The sequence below is a fragment of the Macaca mulatta genome, chromosome 12 (assembly GCF_049350105.2).
Source record: "Macaca mulatta isolate MMU2019108-1 chromosome 12, T2T-MMU8v2.0, whole genome shotgun sequence".
Taxonomy (NCBI): domain Eukaryota; kingdom Metazoa; phylum Chordata; class Mammalia; order Primates; family Cercopithecidae; genus Macaca; species Macaca mulatta.
The window spans coordinates 132,624,301-132,643,426 of record NC_133417.1 but is presented as its reverse complement, the minus strand read 5'-3'; the positions used below and the strand labels follow the sequence as shown (position 1 = coordinate 132,643,426).

General features: G+C 42.1%; 1 protein-coding gene across 1 annotated transcript; it reads left to right on the top strand.

Moving 5' to 3' along the window:
- The first annotated feature begins 2,246 nt into the window (after positions 1–2,246).
- On the top strand, positions 2,247–18,453 carry TM4SF20 (transmembrane 4 L six family member 20). Its single transcript, NM_001194504.2, is given in 4 exon segments — positions 2,247–2,461; positions 10,605–10,670; positions 15,458–15,609; positions 17,978–18,453. Coding segments are annotated over 4 exon segments (690 nt in total). The 5' UTR covers positions 2,247–2,278; the 3' UTR covers positions 18,267–18,453.
- The last annotated feature ends 673 nt before the right edge of the window (positions 18,454–19,126 follow it).

Sequence of the window (19,126 nt, the reverse complement as noted above, 5' to 3'; positions counted from 1 at the left end):
AGCCAGGATGGTCTCGATCTCCTGACCTCGTGATCCGCCCGTCTCGGCCTCTCAAAGTGCTGGGATTACAGGCTTGAGCCACCGCGCCCGGCCAGTTGTTAATTTTTATAAAATAAAAAATATGTATTTTTAGAATATTATATAATTATAGTAGAAATCTCAACCATGCAGAACTACATAAACCATACAATGGAAGTGTCTTCTGTCTCTAACCCAGTTGTATTCTTTCAGTTATTCTCGGTGTTTTGTGTGTTGTGTTGATAGGTGGGTGTTTTTTGTTTTTGTTTTGAGATGGAGCCTCACTCTGTTGTCCAGGCTGGAGTTCAGTGGTGCAATCTCGGCTCGATGCAACCACTGCCTTCTGGGTTCAAGTGATTCTCCTGCCTCAGTCTCCCGAGTAGCTGGGATTACAGGCACCTGCCACCACACCCAGATAATTTTTTTGTATTTTTAGTAGAGACAGGGTTTCGCCATATTGGCCAGGCTGGTCTCGAACTCCTGGGCTCAAGTGATCCCCCCACCTCGCCCTCCGAAAATGCTGGGATTACAGGGATGAGCCACCATGCCCGGCCCATAGGTGGGTTATTCTTAATCCTTTCATACAAATCCTTTCACACAAAGGATTTCACATTTCACTGGGGGCCAGTGACTGGATCCCCAGTCTGGAGCTAATGTTTTGGTGTCCATTACCAGGCATGCCCCTTGTACCAGGCTGTGTGCGCCCCTGCTGCTGCAGAGTGGAGCCCTGCTCCCTAAGCCTACCACGCTTGAGCTTTTGGCCCACACTGACTGCACCACTGCATGCACTATCTCACCGTTCCCAACAGCACTCACTGAATCTATGCTCTGGGCTGAGCGGGGGATTACACAGAAGCAGAAGGAAGGCATTGTAGAGATTAGAACTGCCTAACATCCCAATCTTTTCTCCTAGACATATTGGCTTGTATTTCCACCGACCTGAACTCATGCATAACTGAGTGACTTTTTTGGCCAATGAAATGTGAACAGAAGTGATGTGGGTCGCTTCTGGGCAGAAACATATAGATCCAGTATGCGGCTCACCACATTTTTGTACCCTGCCTCTGCAACTGTGGAAGCCTGGATCAAGATGCTGCCTCTGCCAGTCTAGGTCTTTCAGGAACTACCATGAGCATGGACCCCATTGAGATCAGGATGGTCAGTTAGCATAAGCAAGAACTTTTGTATTGTTTTTGTTTTTTGAGACGGAGTCTCACTCTGTCGCCTAGGCTGGAGTGCAGTGATGCAATCTTGGCTCGTGGCAACCTCCACCTCCCAGGTTAAAGTGATTCTCCTGCCTCAGCCTCCCAAGTAGCTGGGATCACAGGTGCGTGCCACCACGCTTGGCTACTTTTTGTTTTTTTAGAACAGATGGGGGTTTTGCCATGTTGGCCAGACTGGTCTCCAACTCTTGACCTCAGGTGATCCTCTCGTCTTGGCCTCCCAAAGTGCTGGGATTACAGGTGTGAGCCACTGCAGCTGGCCAGAAATTTTGTATTTTAAAGCCTATCCCAACTGATAGTCTTTTCTCGAGGAGCTCACAAGCTTGTAGAGAAGCAATGTGGAACCACAGTCTGGAGATGTAGTACTGTACATGGCCAAGTAAGTGTTCAAGGGCTTAAATAAAATACGATAACCTCGTCATCCAATCTCTCTCCTATTGCTATCTTTCAGTCTGGTAGCATTAGCCAAAACTCTCACATGTCTTAGGTGGGCTATCTCCAGATGGGTTAGTCTGCAACACGGAAATAATATGACATAAACATTTTATTTTGTGTATGTGAGCATACAGCTTGAAATAAACTCTAATATTTGCAGCAGAAAAAATACTTTTCCCCGCATCTCATATGTGTTCATTTTCTTGTTGAATAATTTCAAAGAAAGAAACTTCCATAGCTGGTAATAATATCAATAGGACAGGAAAATATAGTTTAGCTGGATATTTCTGTTTTTACTTTTTAGAAGCCATACTAATAAGGGAGTATATTAAAGGAGCTTATCGTAAGCCTATCTTCTTGCATAAATTTATCTCATAGATTTTTTTTCTGCTTTCCTTCCTTCACCCCATCATAATATAGAATTATTTTCTCATTTCCCATCATAGTCGTCATAATGTCCTACCCTATTGGACTCTGAACTACTTTCCACTATTCATTTTTTATTAGCGTTAAATTTTAACCAGAATATTGGGATAAAAGGCAACACAGTACCATGCAAGCATAGCCACCTTGACAACGTTTCTAACTGAGCCGGGGTGACCATGACCTGCTGCGAGGGATGGACATCCTGCAATGGATTCAGCCTGCTGGTTCTACTGCTGTTAGGAGTAGTTCTCAATGCGATACCTCTAATTGTCAGCTTAATTGAGGAAGACCGATCTTCTCAAAACCCCATCTCTTGCTTTGAGTGGTGGTTCCCAGGAATTATAGGAGCAGGTCTGATGGTGAGTAACAGTCATATGAGTTGATGTGAAGAAGGGCCTGCCTATTTCACCACAATCCTAAAAGCTATCTTTCAGTCTTGCAGTTAACTACGTCTTGGCTTATGATACAATTTGGAGCAGTGGTATGGCATTAATTTATTTGGTCATCAGTGAAGAATGGTAATTTAAATAAAGTACACTATGTGGTATAGGATAGAGAGCTGGGCCAAAAAATAAATAAATTGATAGAAGTTGGCTGGGTTATTATCTCTCACATTTCTGCACAGGTAGGGCTGCTCTTCCAAGCTTTATGGTTAGAATTAGGGACTTTCTGAATTAGTTCCTTCAACTTTCCATTGCTCCATACCAGTCTCTAAGTATTCACAGAAAGTGCAATAGGAGCAAGAGGTTGCTTAATAGGAATGAGTAGAAACATTCCCATGTATGATGACTGGCCTGGATGATGGTAATTACGAGCCATGAATGTTGCATTGCCTGTACCTGAAGGGAGTTGGGCTAAGAGATATGGACTTAAAATCCTGGGTCTCTGGTCTCAAGGACTTTTTGACTCAGCTGTTACATAGATCCTAGGACATGGAGCTTGTTGAATAGTTTGATGATTGTTACTAGGTCTACCTTTGTTGAAATCTGCAGCAGAGCAGTGCAGTCTGGAACTCCTGAATGTAACTGGCATGAGTCACCTGAGGCACTTGCAATAGTTAGATTTACGGATTTTCTCCTGAGAATTCTGGTGCAGTAGGCCTGGGTAGGACCCATTTGTATAGGGAAAGCTGCTTTCAAATCTGGCAGAATACCTCAGCTATGCTTCTGCCTCCAATATATATCACTGCAAGCAAATCATTTATCCTATGGTTTTGTTTCTATATGTGTAAAATGGGGATGTGGATGTTGAAGTTGATAATTCAGCATCCAAGAGGCGTGTTTTTGTTTGTTATGTCACTATGGGGTTTAGTTAGTGCCAGATAAATGAACGTGTGTGTGTGTGTGTAAGACAGAGAGAGAGAGAGAGAGAGAGAGAGAGAGAGAGAGAGAGAGCAAGCTGTAAGGACTGACATTATCAGTGTTTTAGAGATAATAAACACGGAGGTGATTTTAGTTTAACTTTTTTTTAACTTTTAAGTTCAGAGGTACATGTGCAGGTTTGTTAGCTAGGTAAACGTGTGTCTTGGGGGTTTGTTGTACAGATTATTTCATCACCCAGGTATTAAGCCTACTACCCATTGTTTATTTTGCCTGATCCTCTCCCTCCTCCCACCCTCCACCCTCCACCCTCCACCCTCCACCAGGTCTCAGTGTGTGTTGTTCCCTTTTATGTGCTCATGTGTTCTCATCATTTACCTCCCACTTATGAGTGAGAACATGCGGTTTTTGGTTTTCTGTTCATGCATTAATTTGTTAAGGATAATGGCCTCCAGCTCCATCCACGTCCCTGCAGAGGACATGATCTCATTCCTTTTTTTGTGGCTGTGGAGGTGATTTTTTAAAAAAATTCAGAACATAGTTTTCTACTTGAATCACTGATTCTTAATTATGATCAGTTACTGCTGCTGGTCTTATCCTCAGATTTACAAAAACCCTCTTCCTTTACCATCACAAGGAATCTGTTCCTCTGCTTTAGGTAGAAAGATCTAATTAAAGCAAAAGCTTTTGGAAAGTTTTGGGCTATTTCTTCACACTGCCATGAATGCTCTCTTCCAGGCTGAGAGACAGAAAACACATTGCAACTCAACAGCGTGAAGCAACCATACATCCTTGTGTCTGTTTTCTCCCCTGTAGAAGGCGTCTCTCTATTTGAGTAGTAGAAGCCTCTTTTGCATTTGCTTACACCAGAAGCCAGGAGCAGCTGGCTGAGCATAACTTAACGATAGCAATTTCCATGAAGCTCCTCAAAGTTCCCGAGTTAAGACAATCCACTTAGAATAACTCATGCAGCATTAGATATAAATTGGCTCTGCCACAAATCCCATGAGATAAAAAAAAAAAAGTATTAGCATTAAAGGAGTCTGAGGTGGTGATGACACATACCTACATCTCCTGTATTCTTCATTTTAGGATGGTGGCAGGTGTGGCAGGGAGAGAAGAGACAGAGAAAAACAGACAGAAGGACATAAGTCATTTATTGGCCATCTGCCAAGGGCCATCTACTGGGTTCATTCATTACCTTGTTATCTCATTTAGTCTCTATAATAATGTGTGTGTTTATTATCACTTGTATTTTACAGGCCAGCACACAGAAAGTTAGGAATGTTAACAAGGTCACCTAATGGATGTGACACCCAGTTCCAGATACATCTGACGTCAAAACTGTTTTTCCACCAGTGCTAGTACCATAGTCCTCAACACCTGTCTCAGGGCAGCCAGAGGTGAAAGACATAATCTATAAATTAATCCATAAAGTTAAGTGACCAGGAAACTGAATCACAGAAAGATTACAGAAACTTGTGGAACAGTTTCAGAGAATCTGAACTTCCTTGTTCTACAGCTAACTTTACTTTATCACCCTCAGCAAGTATTATCGAAGATATCCACATCAGACTATCTCTATTATTCAGTAGTATAGAATGTCATTAAAGCATCAGACAACTCTTTGAAAAGTCCAATATGAACTTTATAGACAGAGGCTAAGCCCACAGGCAAACAGGTGGGTGGTAAAAAGGGTTCAGACTACACGTATATTTTCATGATCCTCAGATGGATACAGAATGTGGAACAAAGTCTTTTTCAAAGGGACTTATTAATATGTCCTTTACAACATCCATGAAAATACCCACTAGTTCAAAATATTGAGCTTTCAATATACTTGTAACCACACAAAAAAGTTATTAGAGAAGAAATCACTGCCCGTGATAAGCACTTTGGTCATAGTTCTTGAAATCTTTCCAAGATTACTGTAGTGTTTCAAATTAGTATTGTTACCAAAAATGGGGTTTTGCAGGAAGTAGATAATTATACAAACTATGGAATTCATTATTGATTACATCATGAAATATATTCATTTTATGGCTTCATGACTTACTTAAAACGGAGGTGAACTTTTCATCTTCTAAAACCATGACTAAGTAAAAATGTGATGTACTTAACTTTAAATGGAAAAACCGATACAAATGTTATTTGTTTGAGTATTTTTAAAAAGACCTCAAAATGTTTCCTTGAAAACATATAAACAGAAAGGCCATTTTATTTTATATAAGGTTAATTGTGAGCCTGATCTTAATCATGCTTATTCATTGAGTTCACTTATTAGATAAGAGCAACTCATCAAAGTCAGTTATTGAAGTCTTAATAGAGAACAAATTGTTGAAAGTTGGCTGGGCACAGTTGCTCATGTCTGTAATCCCAGCACTTTGGGAGGCTGAGGTGGGCAGATCACGAGGTCAGGAGACCAAGATCATCCTGGCTAACACGGTGAAACCCCATCTCTACTAAAAATACAAAAAATTAGCCAGGCGTGGTGGTGGGCACCTGTAGTCCCAGCTACTCGGGAGGCTGAGGCAGGGGAATGGCATGAACCCGGGAGGCGGAGCGTGCGGTGAGCTGAGATCATGCCACTGCACTCCAGCCTGGGCAACAGAGCGAGACTCCATCTCAAAAAAAAAAAAAAAAAAATTGTTGAAAGTTAAACAGATGAGATTTTATGCATGACAAACATTTGTAAAATATACTTTTGTGGGGTTTTTTTTTTTTTTTTTTGGGTCATTGTTTTTGAGACAAGGTCATGCTCTGTCACCCAGGCTAGAATGCAGTGCTGTGAGCACAGCTCACTGCATCCTCAACCTCCTGGGATTAAGTGATCCTCCCCCTTCAGCCTCCTAAGTAGCTGGGACTATAGGCATGCACCATGATGCCCAGCTTATCTTAAAAACCTTTTTTGGCCAGGTGTGGTGGCTTATGCCTGTAATCTCAGCACCTTGAGACACTGAGGTGGATCACCTGAGGTCAGGAGTTCGAAACCAGCCTGGCCAACATAGAGAAACCCGTTTCTACCAAAAAATACAAAAATTAGCCGGGCATGGTGGTGCATACCTCTAATCCCAGCTACTCGGGAAGCTGAGGCAGGAGAATCACTTGAACCCGGAGGTGGAAGTTGCAGAGAGCCAAGATTGTGCCACTGCATTCCAGTCTAGGTGACAGAGTGAGACTCTGTCCCAATTTTTTTTTTTTTGTTTTTTTTTTGGAGATAGGGTCTCACTATATTGCCCAGGTTGGGGTCACACTCCTGGGTTCAAGCAATCCTTCTGTCTTGGCCTCCCAAAGTGCCAGAATTACAGGCATGAGCCACCATGACTGGCTGCAAAATATAGTTTTGATATTTGTAATGAGCTATGACTTTGTGTGTTACTCTCATGTTCAATTTCTTAGAGGACCCCCAAAAGTCTGAATTTCATCACAGAATTTTTAATGGTCTGAAGTTTTTTTGTACTTCATTTGTAAAATCATATAACTTCTAAAACTAAATACAATTACGGGTTTCTGTAAGAAAAAATGGACAATATTACTTTTCTTTTTAAAAACAAAAGACTAGCAAGACATTTAATTTTATAAAAACTCAGGCATTCAAAATATGCTTAGGAAATGTGAAAGCGTGTTCTCATGATTATTCATTTTGGCAGGAAATTATCTGGAAAATTTATATATAATTCAGACATACACACACACCATTCACAGTTTTAGCGTCTGTCCTCTGAAGAGCCCCCTCCAATTTCCATAGCTCTGAATGGGAAAGCAGCTGAAACCACAGTGAGTTGTCAAATTACCAGTAACAGCATTACAAAGATGTGTTAACACGCCTTGAAGTCAGTGGGGTGGTGACTAATACACTGTAAGTAATTGTCCCTTTACAAAATCCCTTTGTAAGCGAATCATGAAAGTAAATATTTAGCAACTCTCAAATAAACTTATCTTCATGAAAGTTAGCAGAGTTCAGTTTGCATCAACAAGGAAAACAGAATAATTTATCCATTTAAGTTGCAATGTCAATCCACATTTTTTTTTTTTTTTTTTTTTTTTTAGACAGGGTCTCGCTTTGTCATCCTAGGCTGGAGTACACTGGCACTTTCTTTTGAAAGAATCATTATTTTTCTCAATCTGTGGCTGGCAAACTGTAAATATTCATTGACTATTTTAGGTTTACAAACCAGCCTCTTCCACACAATTTTTTTTTTTTTTTTGAGACGGAGTCTTGCTCTGTCACCAGGCTGGAGTGCAGTGGTGCGATCTTGGCTCACTGCAACCTCTGTCTCCCGGGTTGAAGTGATTCCTCTGCCTCAGGCTCCCCGATAGCTGGGACTACAAGCACGTACCACCAAGCCCGGCTAATTTTTTGTATTTTAGTAGAGACAGGGTTTCACGATGTTGGCCAGGATGGTCTCGATCTCCCGACCTCGTGATACGCCTACCTTGGCCTCCCAAAGTGCTGGGATTACAGGCATGAGCCACTGCGCCTGGCCTCTTCCACACAATTTAACTCTACTGTTGGAGCACAAAAGTAGCCATAGACAGTATGTAAATAAATGGATGTGATTGTGTTCCAATAAAACTTTATTTACAAGAAAGAGGTGGTGGGCCATAGTTTGCCAATTCCTGTTATAAATGATTTGTCCTGTAAGCTCAAAAGGCAGTATAGCTTATGTGTACAATAAAAGATGTTTAGTGCATGAATACTGACACCTATTTGGGAGCTAGAATTTCTTTTCCCTTTTCTTCCGGGCTTTCAGCTATGTTCCAAGGTGGCTGGGCAGCCATATACACATGTGGCCTCTAAATAAGAAGTGTGGTGGTGTTCAAGGCAATGTGTAAGCAAGCTTGATAACAACACAAAGTGACATGGAGGCAATACATCATCAGATGGAGAGAGGTTTGTTAGGAAAGCTGCCTTGTAAAGAGGCATAAACTTTAAACCTGTGCTGAAAGAAGAAAGGCGGATGTGGCCTTGAATAAATGAATCAGAGAGGGAGTAACTGGAAGGACAATGAGATGAGCAAGGGTGAAGGCAGCAGGGAAGATGAGAATGAACAAACTCTAGGTAGGAATAGGGGAGAATGGTAAGACTTGAGTCAGTGTGGAATAGGGATTGAGAGACCCGGCTGAGTACAGAGGCTCACCTGTAATCTCAACACTTTAGGAGGCCGAGGCAATCACTTGAGCCCAGGAGTTCGAGACCAGCCTGGGCAACATGGCAAAACCCCCATCTCTACAAAAAATGCCCCTCAAAATAAATTAAAAATAATGGGGCATGATGGCATGCACTTGTAGTCCCAACAACTCGGGAGGGTGAGGTAGGAGGATCTCTTGAGCCCTGGATGCTGAGGCTGCAGTGAACCGTGATCATGCCATTGCACTTCAGCCTGGGTGACAGAGTGAGACCCTGTCTCAAAAAAACAAAACAAAAAACCGTCTGGGCTCTGCACCCCAAATGACTAGGTTTTTTTTGTTGTTGTTTTGAGACGGAGTCTCGCTGTCACCAGGTTGGAGTGCAATGGCGTGATCTCAGCTAACTGCAACCTCTGTCTCCCAGGTTCAAGTGATTCTCCTGCCTCAGCCTCCTGAGCAGCTGGGGCTACAGGTGTGCACCACCACGCCCAGCTAATTTTTGTATTTTTAGTAGAGACGGGGTTTTCTCATGTTGGCCAGGATGGTCTCAATCTCCTGACCTCGTGATCCACCCACCTTGGCCTCCTGAAGTGCTGGGATTACAGACGTGAGCCACCGCGCCTGGCCAAATGACTAGTTTTGAATCCCAACCCTTCTACTAAGAAAATAGAAGGACAATTTGAGTCGTTTGCCTAAGAAAGACAAATTACTCAAACTTTCTATGCCTCAGTCTTCTCATTGGTAAAATGGGAATAATAATAGCACCTACCTGATAGGATTATTATGAGGATGGAATAAACTAAGGCATGTAAAGCGCCTGTAACAGTGCCTGGCATGTAGTCAGAGCTCGGGAAAATGTTAGAGAACGGGAGTAGAAGGAGAGAGGAAAACCACTCAAGGGCAGCTGTGCTGAGATGGCAGAAAACCGATGCCTAAAATTTCTCAAGTGGAAGGAAATAATTTACATTCCACCCTTCAATGATACAAAACTCCTTCCAGTAAGAATTTCTAGTCATAGCTGCTGCCTAGATCTTACTAAAAATTGAAACCCAAGTCCTGAGAATATGGTGTTCTTTCTTACAGTTTTCCTTGGCAACATGTATTTCCCTGAAGACAGAATGCGATCTATAGATTTCTGAGCATCAATGTATAAAGTGAGATCATTACATATCATGGATATAGGAAGAGAAAGGAGAACGTGGAACCACAAATAATTCTCAAATATAAGTTTGGGGAAACCAGCAAGATAGCTGGGATCCTGGGAAAAGAAAGGCTAGTGGGAGTGGGTGGTGACAGAATGATTTGTTCCCAACTGCCAGGCAAACAAAACCATCAACTTCTTTTCTGCAGGTTTGCCAGAATAATTCATACAATTTCTGGAAAATTGGGCCAGGTATGATGGCTCACATCTTTAGTCCAAGCACTTTAGGGGCACAAGGCAGGAGATTTTCTTGAGACCAGGAGTTCAGGACCAGTCTGGGCAACAGAGTGAGATCTTGCCTCTACAGAAATATTTTAAAAATTAGCCAGGTGTGGTGGCCTATACCTGTGGTTCTAGCTACTCAGGAGGCTAAGGCAGGAGGATTATTTGAGCCCAGGAGTTTAAGGCTACAGTGAGCTATGCTCGTATCACTGCACTCCAGCCTGGGTAACAGAATGAGGCCCCTACTCTTTAAACAAACAAACAACTAACAGAGTTTGGATGATGCAGACAATTCTTTCAGAAACATTTCTTCCAAAAATAATATGTAAATAAGTCATCCTAATCTATTCAAAATCTAGTTCTCTGCAGATGACTCAGAGTGAACTAAGAATGTAGATAGAAGACTTCAAAACTGCTGTCTTGAATTCCCCCGTTCCCGCCACCACTTTTAATCTTTCTGGTTGAAACTGGGATGACAAGGTTCACAAAACCACGGATATTGCCAAATTCCCTTTTTGTTCTTTGAGGCTTGATTTCCCACAACCGGTGGTAAATGGAAGGTGAAGATTACTATTTTTTCTTCTGATGAGAAGTAATAATACTCATCTTTCCTGTTGATGTCATTTCCAGGCCATTCCAGCAACAACAATGTCCTTGACAGCAAGGAAAAGAGAATGCTGCAACAACAGAACTGGAGTAAGTATGGAGCAGTCGGCATGGAGGCAGAAGTGCATAAACAGTTACTGCTATCTAAGCAAACCCACACTGAGTCACTTATGTCTATCGAATCACAGTGGGGCTCCGTTGACAGAACCACAGCCTTAGAAACATGCTATTTTTATTTATTTATTTAGAGACAGGGTCTCGTTCTGTTGCCGAGACTGGAGTGCAGTGGTGTAATCTCGGTTCACTGCAACCTCTGCCTCCCGGGATCAAGCAATTCTCCTGCCTCAGCCTCCTGAATAGCTGGGACTATGAGTGCGCACCACCACGCCCCAGCTAATTTTTGTATTTTTAGTAGAGATGGGGTTTCAACATGTTGGTCAGGCTGGTCTCAAACTCCTGACCTCAAGGGATCTGCCCACCTCAGCCTACCAAAGTGTTGGGATTACAGGTCTGAGCCACTGCGCCTGGCCAAAACATGCTATTTAGGATGATTATATAGAAATAGAAAAAGTGAGAAGGGTTTTTTTTGTCCCACAAACAGTTAGAGTCGGCCTTCTGCCCCTTCCTCAGTCTTTGGTGGATTGTCCTTTCCTCAGTCTAAAGGTTTTCAAAGAAAGGAGATTTATAAGTCACACCCACATCTGCAATCAGTTTCATAATACTCAGGTGTGATATTTTTGTGGCGTATATAAAATACTCAGGGGAAATGGACTCAGTTCTCTCATGCAATGACAGACTGGTTTGCTGGGATTAGAATGACAACTGCCCTTATCCAGTTCAATCAAAGGAGCTGCCAGGTTTTTCCCCCCAAAACATTTAATACCTACCCACTATGTATAAAGTCGTAATGAAGTTAAAAGTAAATTAAGATTCATTAACCTGAGTGTCACTCTGCTCAGAACACCTTCAGATATGCTCTCACAAAACCCTTAAGTAGGAAAAAGTAAGATGTGTGTTTTATTCATGAAGGAACGGATGCTCAGAGAAAGTAAATAATTTGCCAGTGTAGCACACTAGTAAGTGGATTTTTATCCAAAACCACTGGAGCACCCCACAATTCACAATCTTTATGCCCTGAACATGGCTATCAAGCAACATAAGGGCTCTCATAGTTCCCTGTGGAAGAGGTAGATTGAAAGCAAGCAGTCACAGTAAATCTGCTTGGCCGAGCTTGAGCTTTCAAAGCAATGGTTCTCAGATGGATGGGAACATTAGGCCGGGCACGGTGGCTCACAGCACTTTGGGAGGCTGAGGTGGGAGGATCACTTGCGGTCAGGAATTCGAGACCAGCCTGGCCAACGTGGTGAAACCCCCGTCTCTACTATAAATACAAAAATTAGCTGGGCGTGGCAGCCCATGCCTGTAATCCCAGATACTCAGGAGGCTGACGCAGGAGAATCGCTTGAACCCAGGAGGCAAAGGTTGCAGTGAGCCAAGATCGCACCATTGCACTTCAGCCTGGGCAATAGATGAGTAAGACTCTGTTAGAATCATCTCAAGAGATTTAAAAAATACCAATGCCTGGGTGGCCCCCAGAGATTCTGCATCAGTATTTTTCAAAAGCACTCAAGATAATTCGGCCAGGCGTTAGAACCGCTGCTTAAAAAAAAAAAAGCCAGATATTTCTATCCATAATGGAAGATTCATATTTTAAAAAATTACCCTTTTTTTCTGACATTTGATATTTACCTAGGATTACAATAATTATGCTAATTAGTTCGTCTATTTTTGTTCTGAATACATTTTAGGTATTCAATAAACACTAATTTTCAGTTTCCCTTCCCTGTCACTTTTCTTTGTAAATGATAACAATTTGGAATTTGACTTTGTATCTTTTCTATATGGTGCTCACAACATTCTCGACATCCTGAGACATTTCTGAATTCCTGAAATCAAAAATATCAAAACACTTACATAGGCTTTTCCTATGGGTGTATCCTCTAAGAACTGGTGTTTAAGTCGTACCTGGTGTCTTTGAAGCCTAGATAAGACCAAAACATGAGACGAGTGGCAAAGGCTACATCTTGGGAGGAAGGGAAAGGGTTGACCAAGGCTTGTCCCCTGTTTTAACTGTTCCTTGCTTCTTCCCTTTTTCCAGTTCTTAATTTTGCTTCTGAATACAAAATGGTTTTGCTGAATCATTTAAGTGAATCCCCTTTAGGGGAAATACAGATGCCTGGAATCACTTTCTAAAGCCAGGCCTTTTGTCAAGTGATGAGAACTCAAAGATAATACGACCAGGCGCGGTGGCTCACGCCTGTAATCCCAGCACTTTGGGTGGCTGAGGTGGGCAGATCACTTGAGGTCAGGAGTTTGAAACCAGCCTGGCCAACATGGTGAAACTGTGTCTCTACTAAAAATATAAAAAAATAAAAATAAAAATAATAATTAGCCAGGTGTGGTGGTGGGCACCTGCCCAGCTACTTGGGAGGCTGAGGCAGGAGAATTTCTTGAACCCGGGAGGCAGAGGTTACAGTGAGCCCAGATAGCGCCACTGCACTCTAGCCTGGGAAACAAAGAAAGGCTCCGTCTCAAAAAAAAATTATATATAATATATATATAATTATGTATATATAATATATAATTATGTATAATGTATATAGTTATATGGAAATGTATTTTATATATAATTATATATTATTTATATAATATATATTTATATAACATATTTGCTTATTATAATATATTTATATTATATATATTTATTTATATATAATTATATATTATATATATAAAATAGATGGCTAAAAATAAACATCAGGCACTTCTTGATGAGTAAATTTAAGTAACTGCACAAGTCACAGTAGCATGGAAGAATCAGGATTTGAAGTAGACTTGAAATCCATCATTGTGAACGTTTGGCTGCAAGAAGTATAGTGATTAAAGTGCTTCCCAGCTGTGAGAGCCTGACAAGTTTCGTCCATCTCCATGATACACAATTTTCTCATCCATAAAATGGAAATAATAATAGTATCTATCTCTTGGGGTTATGAAAAGAATTAAATAATATATGTAAAGTACAACATCCCTCAACACAACTCTATAGGTAGTCACCTTATTCTGCACTCATAAAAGGCAGGTCTCAAGAATACAACACACAAATCCTGTGGGGGGTTGCATTATTCCCGCAAAGGAAAAGGAAAAGCATTCCCTCACTTCATTTCTGCTGATTTTGAAATCATCATCAGTGACTAACAACTTCACTGAAACAATACAAAAGTTTCCTTTTTTTTTTTTTTTTCTTTTAGAGATGGGGTCTCAATATGTTGTCCAGGCTGGTCTTGAAGTCCTGGGCTCCAGCGATCTGCCCCCCTTGGCCTCCCAAAGTGCTGGGATTACAGGCACGAGCCACCGTGCCTGGCCTAAGAGCTTATTTTTTGAAAAACAAACGCTAACTTTCATTCCATTTCCTATGCCAAATTCCCTGCCTTCTTCTGTTCTCATGACTGACTCATGAAATAAAGATGTGTACGATCTTTGTAACACAGTGGTTCTCAACCGGCGGGTTATTTTACCCACCCACCTCCACCCCAAGAGGATATTTGGCAATGTCTGGAGACAATTTTGGTTGTCAGAACTGGGCTGGAGGTGGCAGGGGTGTGTGTGGGGGGGTGATATTGGCATCTATGAGGTAGAAAGCAGGGATGCTGCTAAATATACTATACTGCACAGGAAAGGCCCCACAGCAAAGTGTGCAAATGTCACTGGTGCTGAGGTTGGGAAGTCCTGTTCTAACTCTATGCTGATGACTGATCACTGCAGGATGCTGGCCACTGGCCACTTAAAGCATCAGGGTCAAATTCACTTAAAGCATCAGGGCGAAACACTTGGGAGCCAAGAGACCAGGCATGAAGATAAAGGTAGTTAAGATCCAGTCAAGGCCGGGCGCGGTGGCTCAAGCCTGTAATCCCAGCACTTTGGGAGGCTGAGACTGGCGGATCACAAGGTCAGCAGATCGAGACCATCCTGGCTAACACAGTGAAACCCCGTCTCTACTAAAAAATACAAAAAACTAGCCAGGCGAGGTGGTGGGCGCCTGTAGTCCCACCTACTCAGGAGGCTGAGGCAGGAGAATGGCGTGAACCCGGGAGGCGGAGCTTGCAGTGAGCTGAGATCCGGCCACTGCACTCCAGCCCGGGCGACAGAGCGAGACTCCTTCTCAAAAAAAAAAAAAAAAAAAAAAAAAAAAAGATCCAGTCAAGATTCTATGAAGTAGGAAGTACACAAAACAGGGAGGAACTAAATCTCAGTGATCAGAAGAAACAGATGAGGCTCAGGAACATGAAAGTTGAGATTTTTCAGAGACAGTGACAAGCCAAAGCATGTTTTTTTGTTTTTTGTTTTTGACAGAGTCTTGTTCTGTCACCCACCCAGAGTGGAGTGCAATGGTGCAATCTCAGATCACTGCCTCCCAGGTTCAAGCGATTCTCCTGCCTCAGCCTCCCAAGCAGCTGGGCACCCACCACTAAGCCCGGCTAATTTTTTGTATTTTTAGTAGAGAGGGGGTTTTGCCATGTTGGCCAAGTTGGTCTTGAACTCCTGACCTCAGGGGATCCACCCACCTTGGCCTCCCAAAATGTTGGGATTACAGGCATGAGCCACCACGGCCGGCCCCAACCATCTTTTAGAGAGTGTAATCAAATAGCAGAGACTTTGCCCTCTGCCTTCTTGTATCATTCACACCTAATCAAACTGTGATCTTAAGATCCAGGATTTTAGGGTGACTGGATTAAAAAAAGACTGCATATGCTCCTGAAACTTGAAACAGATCAGGAACATGTAATAATGTGTGCAAATGGCTCTATTTTATTTTTCAGATGTTTCTTTCATCACTTTTCAGTGTAATCACAGTCATTGGTGCTCTGTATTGCATGCTGATATCCATCCAGGCTCTCTTAGAAGGTCCCCTCATGTGTAATTCTCAAGGCAACAGTACTGCCAATTGTGAATTTTCATTGAAAAACATCAGGTAAGTAAGTTGATTTTCACAGGCTTACTGTCTTACACAGTTGAACTAGTTGGCTTAGACTAATGCAGTACTTGTATGCCATGCTTTTATTTGATGCAACTGCTGGCAGAGATTCTTAGGAATTTAGTACATTAACGCCAGTTAGCACAACCCCACATAAAAATGGAGGAATCCTTAGATTTACAATGCTCTAAAAGGACTTTTAGATATTGTCTAAAAGGACTAGCCGATCTCAAATGGCTTATGCTTCTCTTTCAAAAATCTACAGTTACATATGTGTATGTATATTAAAAAATTATGCAAATATACACCAGAAACTTAACTTTCATCCATGGAGAATGGAAATAGGGGACTCCCTCGGACAGTGAAGAGAACATTTACTTTCTACACTTCTGAATTAAATTTGTAAACCATGAGCAAATATTACATTTACAATTTTAAAAACTTAATAAAAACACAATAAATAAAATGCAGAGCCTTGCCTGTAGGCCTAAATGGAACAGAGCCACCAATGGATTCATACAGACATATTATAAATATACTGTATGCATGGGAATGAATCCAAAATTTGTTTGTAATAACAAACAATACTGGAGAGTTACATGTACTTAATAAGTGGCTCATTTTAGTCTTTTGAGATCACTCTGTGACTGAATCTAGACACAATTTGTAAAAACTGGAAGAAAAAAACTAATCCATTAGCTATCTGTATAGGCTGCTCAGTTTAGCAAATAACCAGAATTTACTTTTGTAGTTACGTGAAAAAAATTGTTTTTTTTTTCTCCTTTTCCCTTACCTTGCTACATTACAAAAGAAAAGCCCCTCAAATTTTGTGTAGCATATTTGTTTTGAATCAAAACCCAAGGAAGGCCAGGCACAGTGGCTCACGCCTATAATCCCAGCACTTTGGGAGGCCAAGGCGGGTGGATCGCTTGAGGTCAGGAGTTTGAGACCAGCCTGGCCAACATGGTGAAACCGCATCACTACTAAAAATACAAAAATTAGCCAGGTGTGGTGGCGCGTGCCTCTACTCCCAGCTACTCAGGAGGCTGAGGCAGGAGAATTGGTGGAACCCAGGAGGCGGAGGTTGCAGTAAGCCGAGATCAAGCCACTGCATTCCAGTTTGGATGACAGAGGGAGACTCTGTCTCAAAAACAAACAAAGCCAAGGAAAGTCTCCTTCCTAATAGACTTGAAGTAAAGGGTTAAAGATTTCTACCACAGATGCTATGCACATTAAATCCCCAAGGAACGACAACAGCCCACAGTGTACCAGGCACCAGGCTGAGCTCTGCAGGTAGCAGCACTCAGATACTCCCAGCCTAGTTGGGGAGATGGGCTAGGCTAGTAAAGTGACAAGAGAGTGATCCTTGGCTTACTACACATTTCACAAAACACTCCCATTTCATGTGCTGAAGATACTGTTGTTTTCCCAGGGTGAATGCCAGTTGCTGGTATCCAGCAATGCAAACTCCCTAAGAACATTCAATTTTACTCTACAACAGACAAAACAAAAACTTATCTTGGGATAGACGTGTTCGGGCTAAAAGTTTCTCATTGTCCATAGCCCTGTTAAGAACAGGCACATATCACTTTAATCAGACACATTTAATCAGTAAAAACTGCACATCTGGTTGAAGAGCGGATGCCAGGTGCCGTTCTGCACTAAGAACTGAGCTCATTTAAAGGGTGGTGGGGGAGGCTCCTTAGTTTTTATATCTAGCAAGTAGAAGAGTACCTGAATAAATAAAATAGGCTGAACCACGAAAAACTGTTGACATTCAACTATTTCTGACATCCCAAAACAGCAATTTCATTTTGTTCAACCTAAGAGATGTACTGCAGAGATGCTTGTTAAATGATGGGCTATATCACAGAAGTTCTGTAACTAGTAGAGTATATGGACACACGGTCAGAAATCCCGATCTGTTATTTCTGGACACAGTATTTCAAAAGTACATTCTGTTTCACTAGTTTTTTTTTTTTTTTTTTTTGAGACGGAGTCTCACTCTGTCGCCCAGGCTGGAGTGCGGTGGCGCGATCTCCACTCACCACAAGCTCCGCCTCCCGGGTTCACGCCATTCTCCTGCCTCAGCCTCCCGTGTGGCTGGGACTACAGGCGGCCGCCACCGCGCCCAGCTAATTTTTTTTTTTTTTTTGTATTTTTAGTAGAGACGGGGTTTCACCGTGTTAGTCAGGATGGTCTCGATCTCCTGACCTCGTGATCCGCCCGTCTCGGCCTCCCAAAGTGCTGGGATTACAGGCGTGAGCCACTGCGCCCGGCCTCACTAGTTCTTTTATGGGCACAATGCTACATTGCTTTGGTCAGTGATTTTCTGAATACCTGATTTGTATCTTTTGCTTTTCAGTGACATTCGCCCGGAAGACTTCAACTTGCGGTGGTTTTTCAATGACTCCTGTGTGCCTCCCGCTGGCTCCAAAAACCCCACCAGCAATGACGTCACGGCCAGCGGCTGGAGAGCATCTAGTCTGCACTTCAATTCTGAAGAAAACCAACACAGGCTCATCCACTTCTCAGTCTTTTTAGGTCTATTGCTTGTGGGAATTCTGGAGGTCCTGTTCGGGCTCAGTCAGATAGTCATTGGTTTCCTTGGCTGTCTGTGTGGAGTCTCTAAGCGAAGAAGTCAAATTGTGTAGTTTAATGGGAATAAAATGGAAGTATCAGTAGTTTGAATAATTTGAGAAGTACACTTGTTTCCCAAGTCATCTTTGAGATGATTTAAAAAATCAACCTTTCACATAGGAAGCACGTTGTGAAATTATAGAAAGCATAGAAATGCATAACACTCTATATCGGTGGTTGATTTGGGAAAGGTGGAGAGAATTTTCAATTAGTTTTGTATCGTGCTATTCAAATTTTTTACCTCTTCATTGTGTGTAGCAAAAGGAGAAGAGAGGTAGGATGAGAAGGAACGGAAGTCATCCTGAAAATAAAAGTACAGGACCTTTTTTTTTTGAGACAGGGTCTCAAAAAAGGCCGGAATACAGGGGTACTGTCTCAGCTCACTGCAGCCTCAACTTCCTGGGCTCAGGTGATTCTCTCGCCTCAGCCTCCCTAGTAGCTGGGACTACAGGCATGTGCCACTATGCCAAACTAATTTTTGTATTTTTAGTAGAGATGGGGGTGTTGCCATGTTGCCCAGGCTGGTCTCGAACTCCTGGACTCAAGTGATCTGCCTGCCTCAGCCTCCTAACGTGCTGTGATTACAGGCGTGAGCCATCGCACCCAAAGTACAGGACCTTTTTATTGTATTTCTTTAAAGAATAAATATATAACCTGAATGTAATCAAGTCTTTAGATCTAATTCTCAGCTTGCAGGGAACACTAGGACAAATCCAAAAAGCGGGTCAGTAGGCACAGAATGGCCCCTTTCCAACAAGAAAACGTTATAAAAGTATTTTTGAGGAAACTGTTCTAGATTAAGAGAATAGAGGCATATTTCAGCTAAACACATGTAAACTTTGTCAGAGGTAATTGGGGGGAATATGTAGAAGAA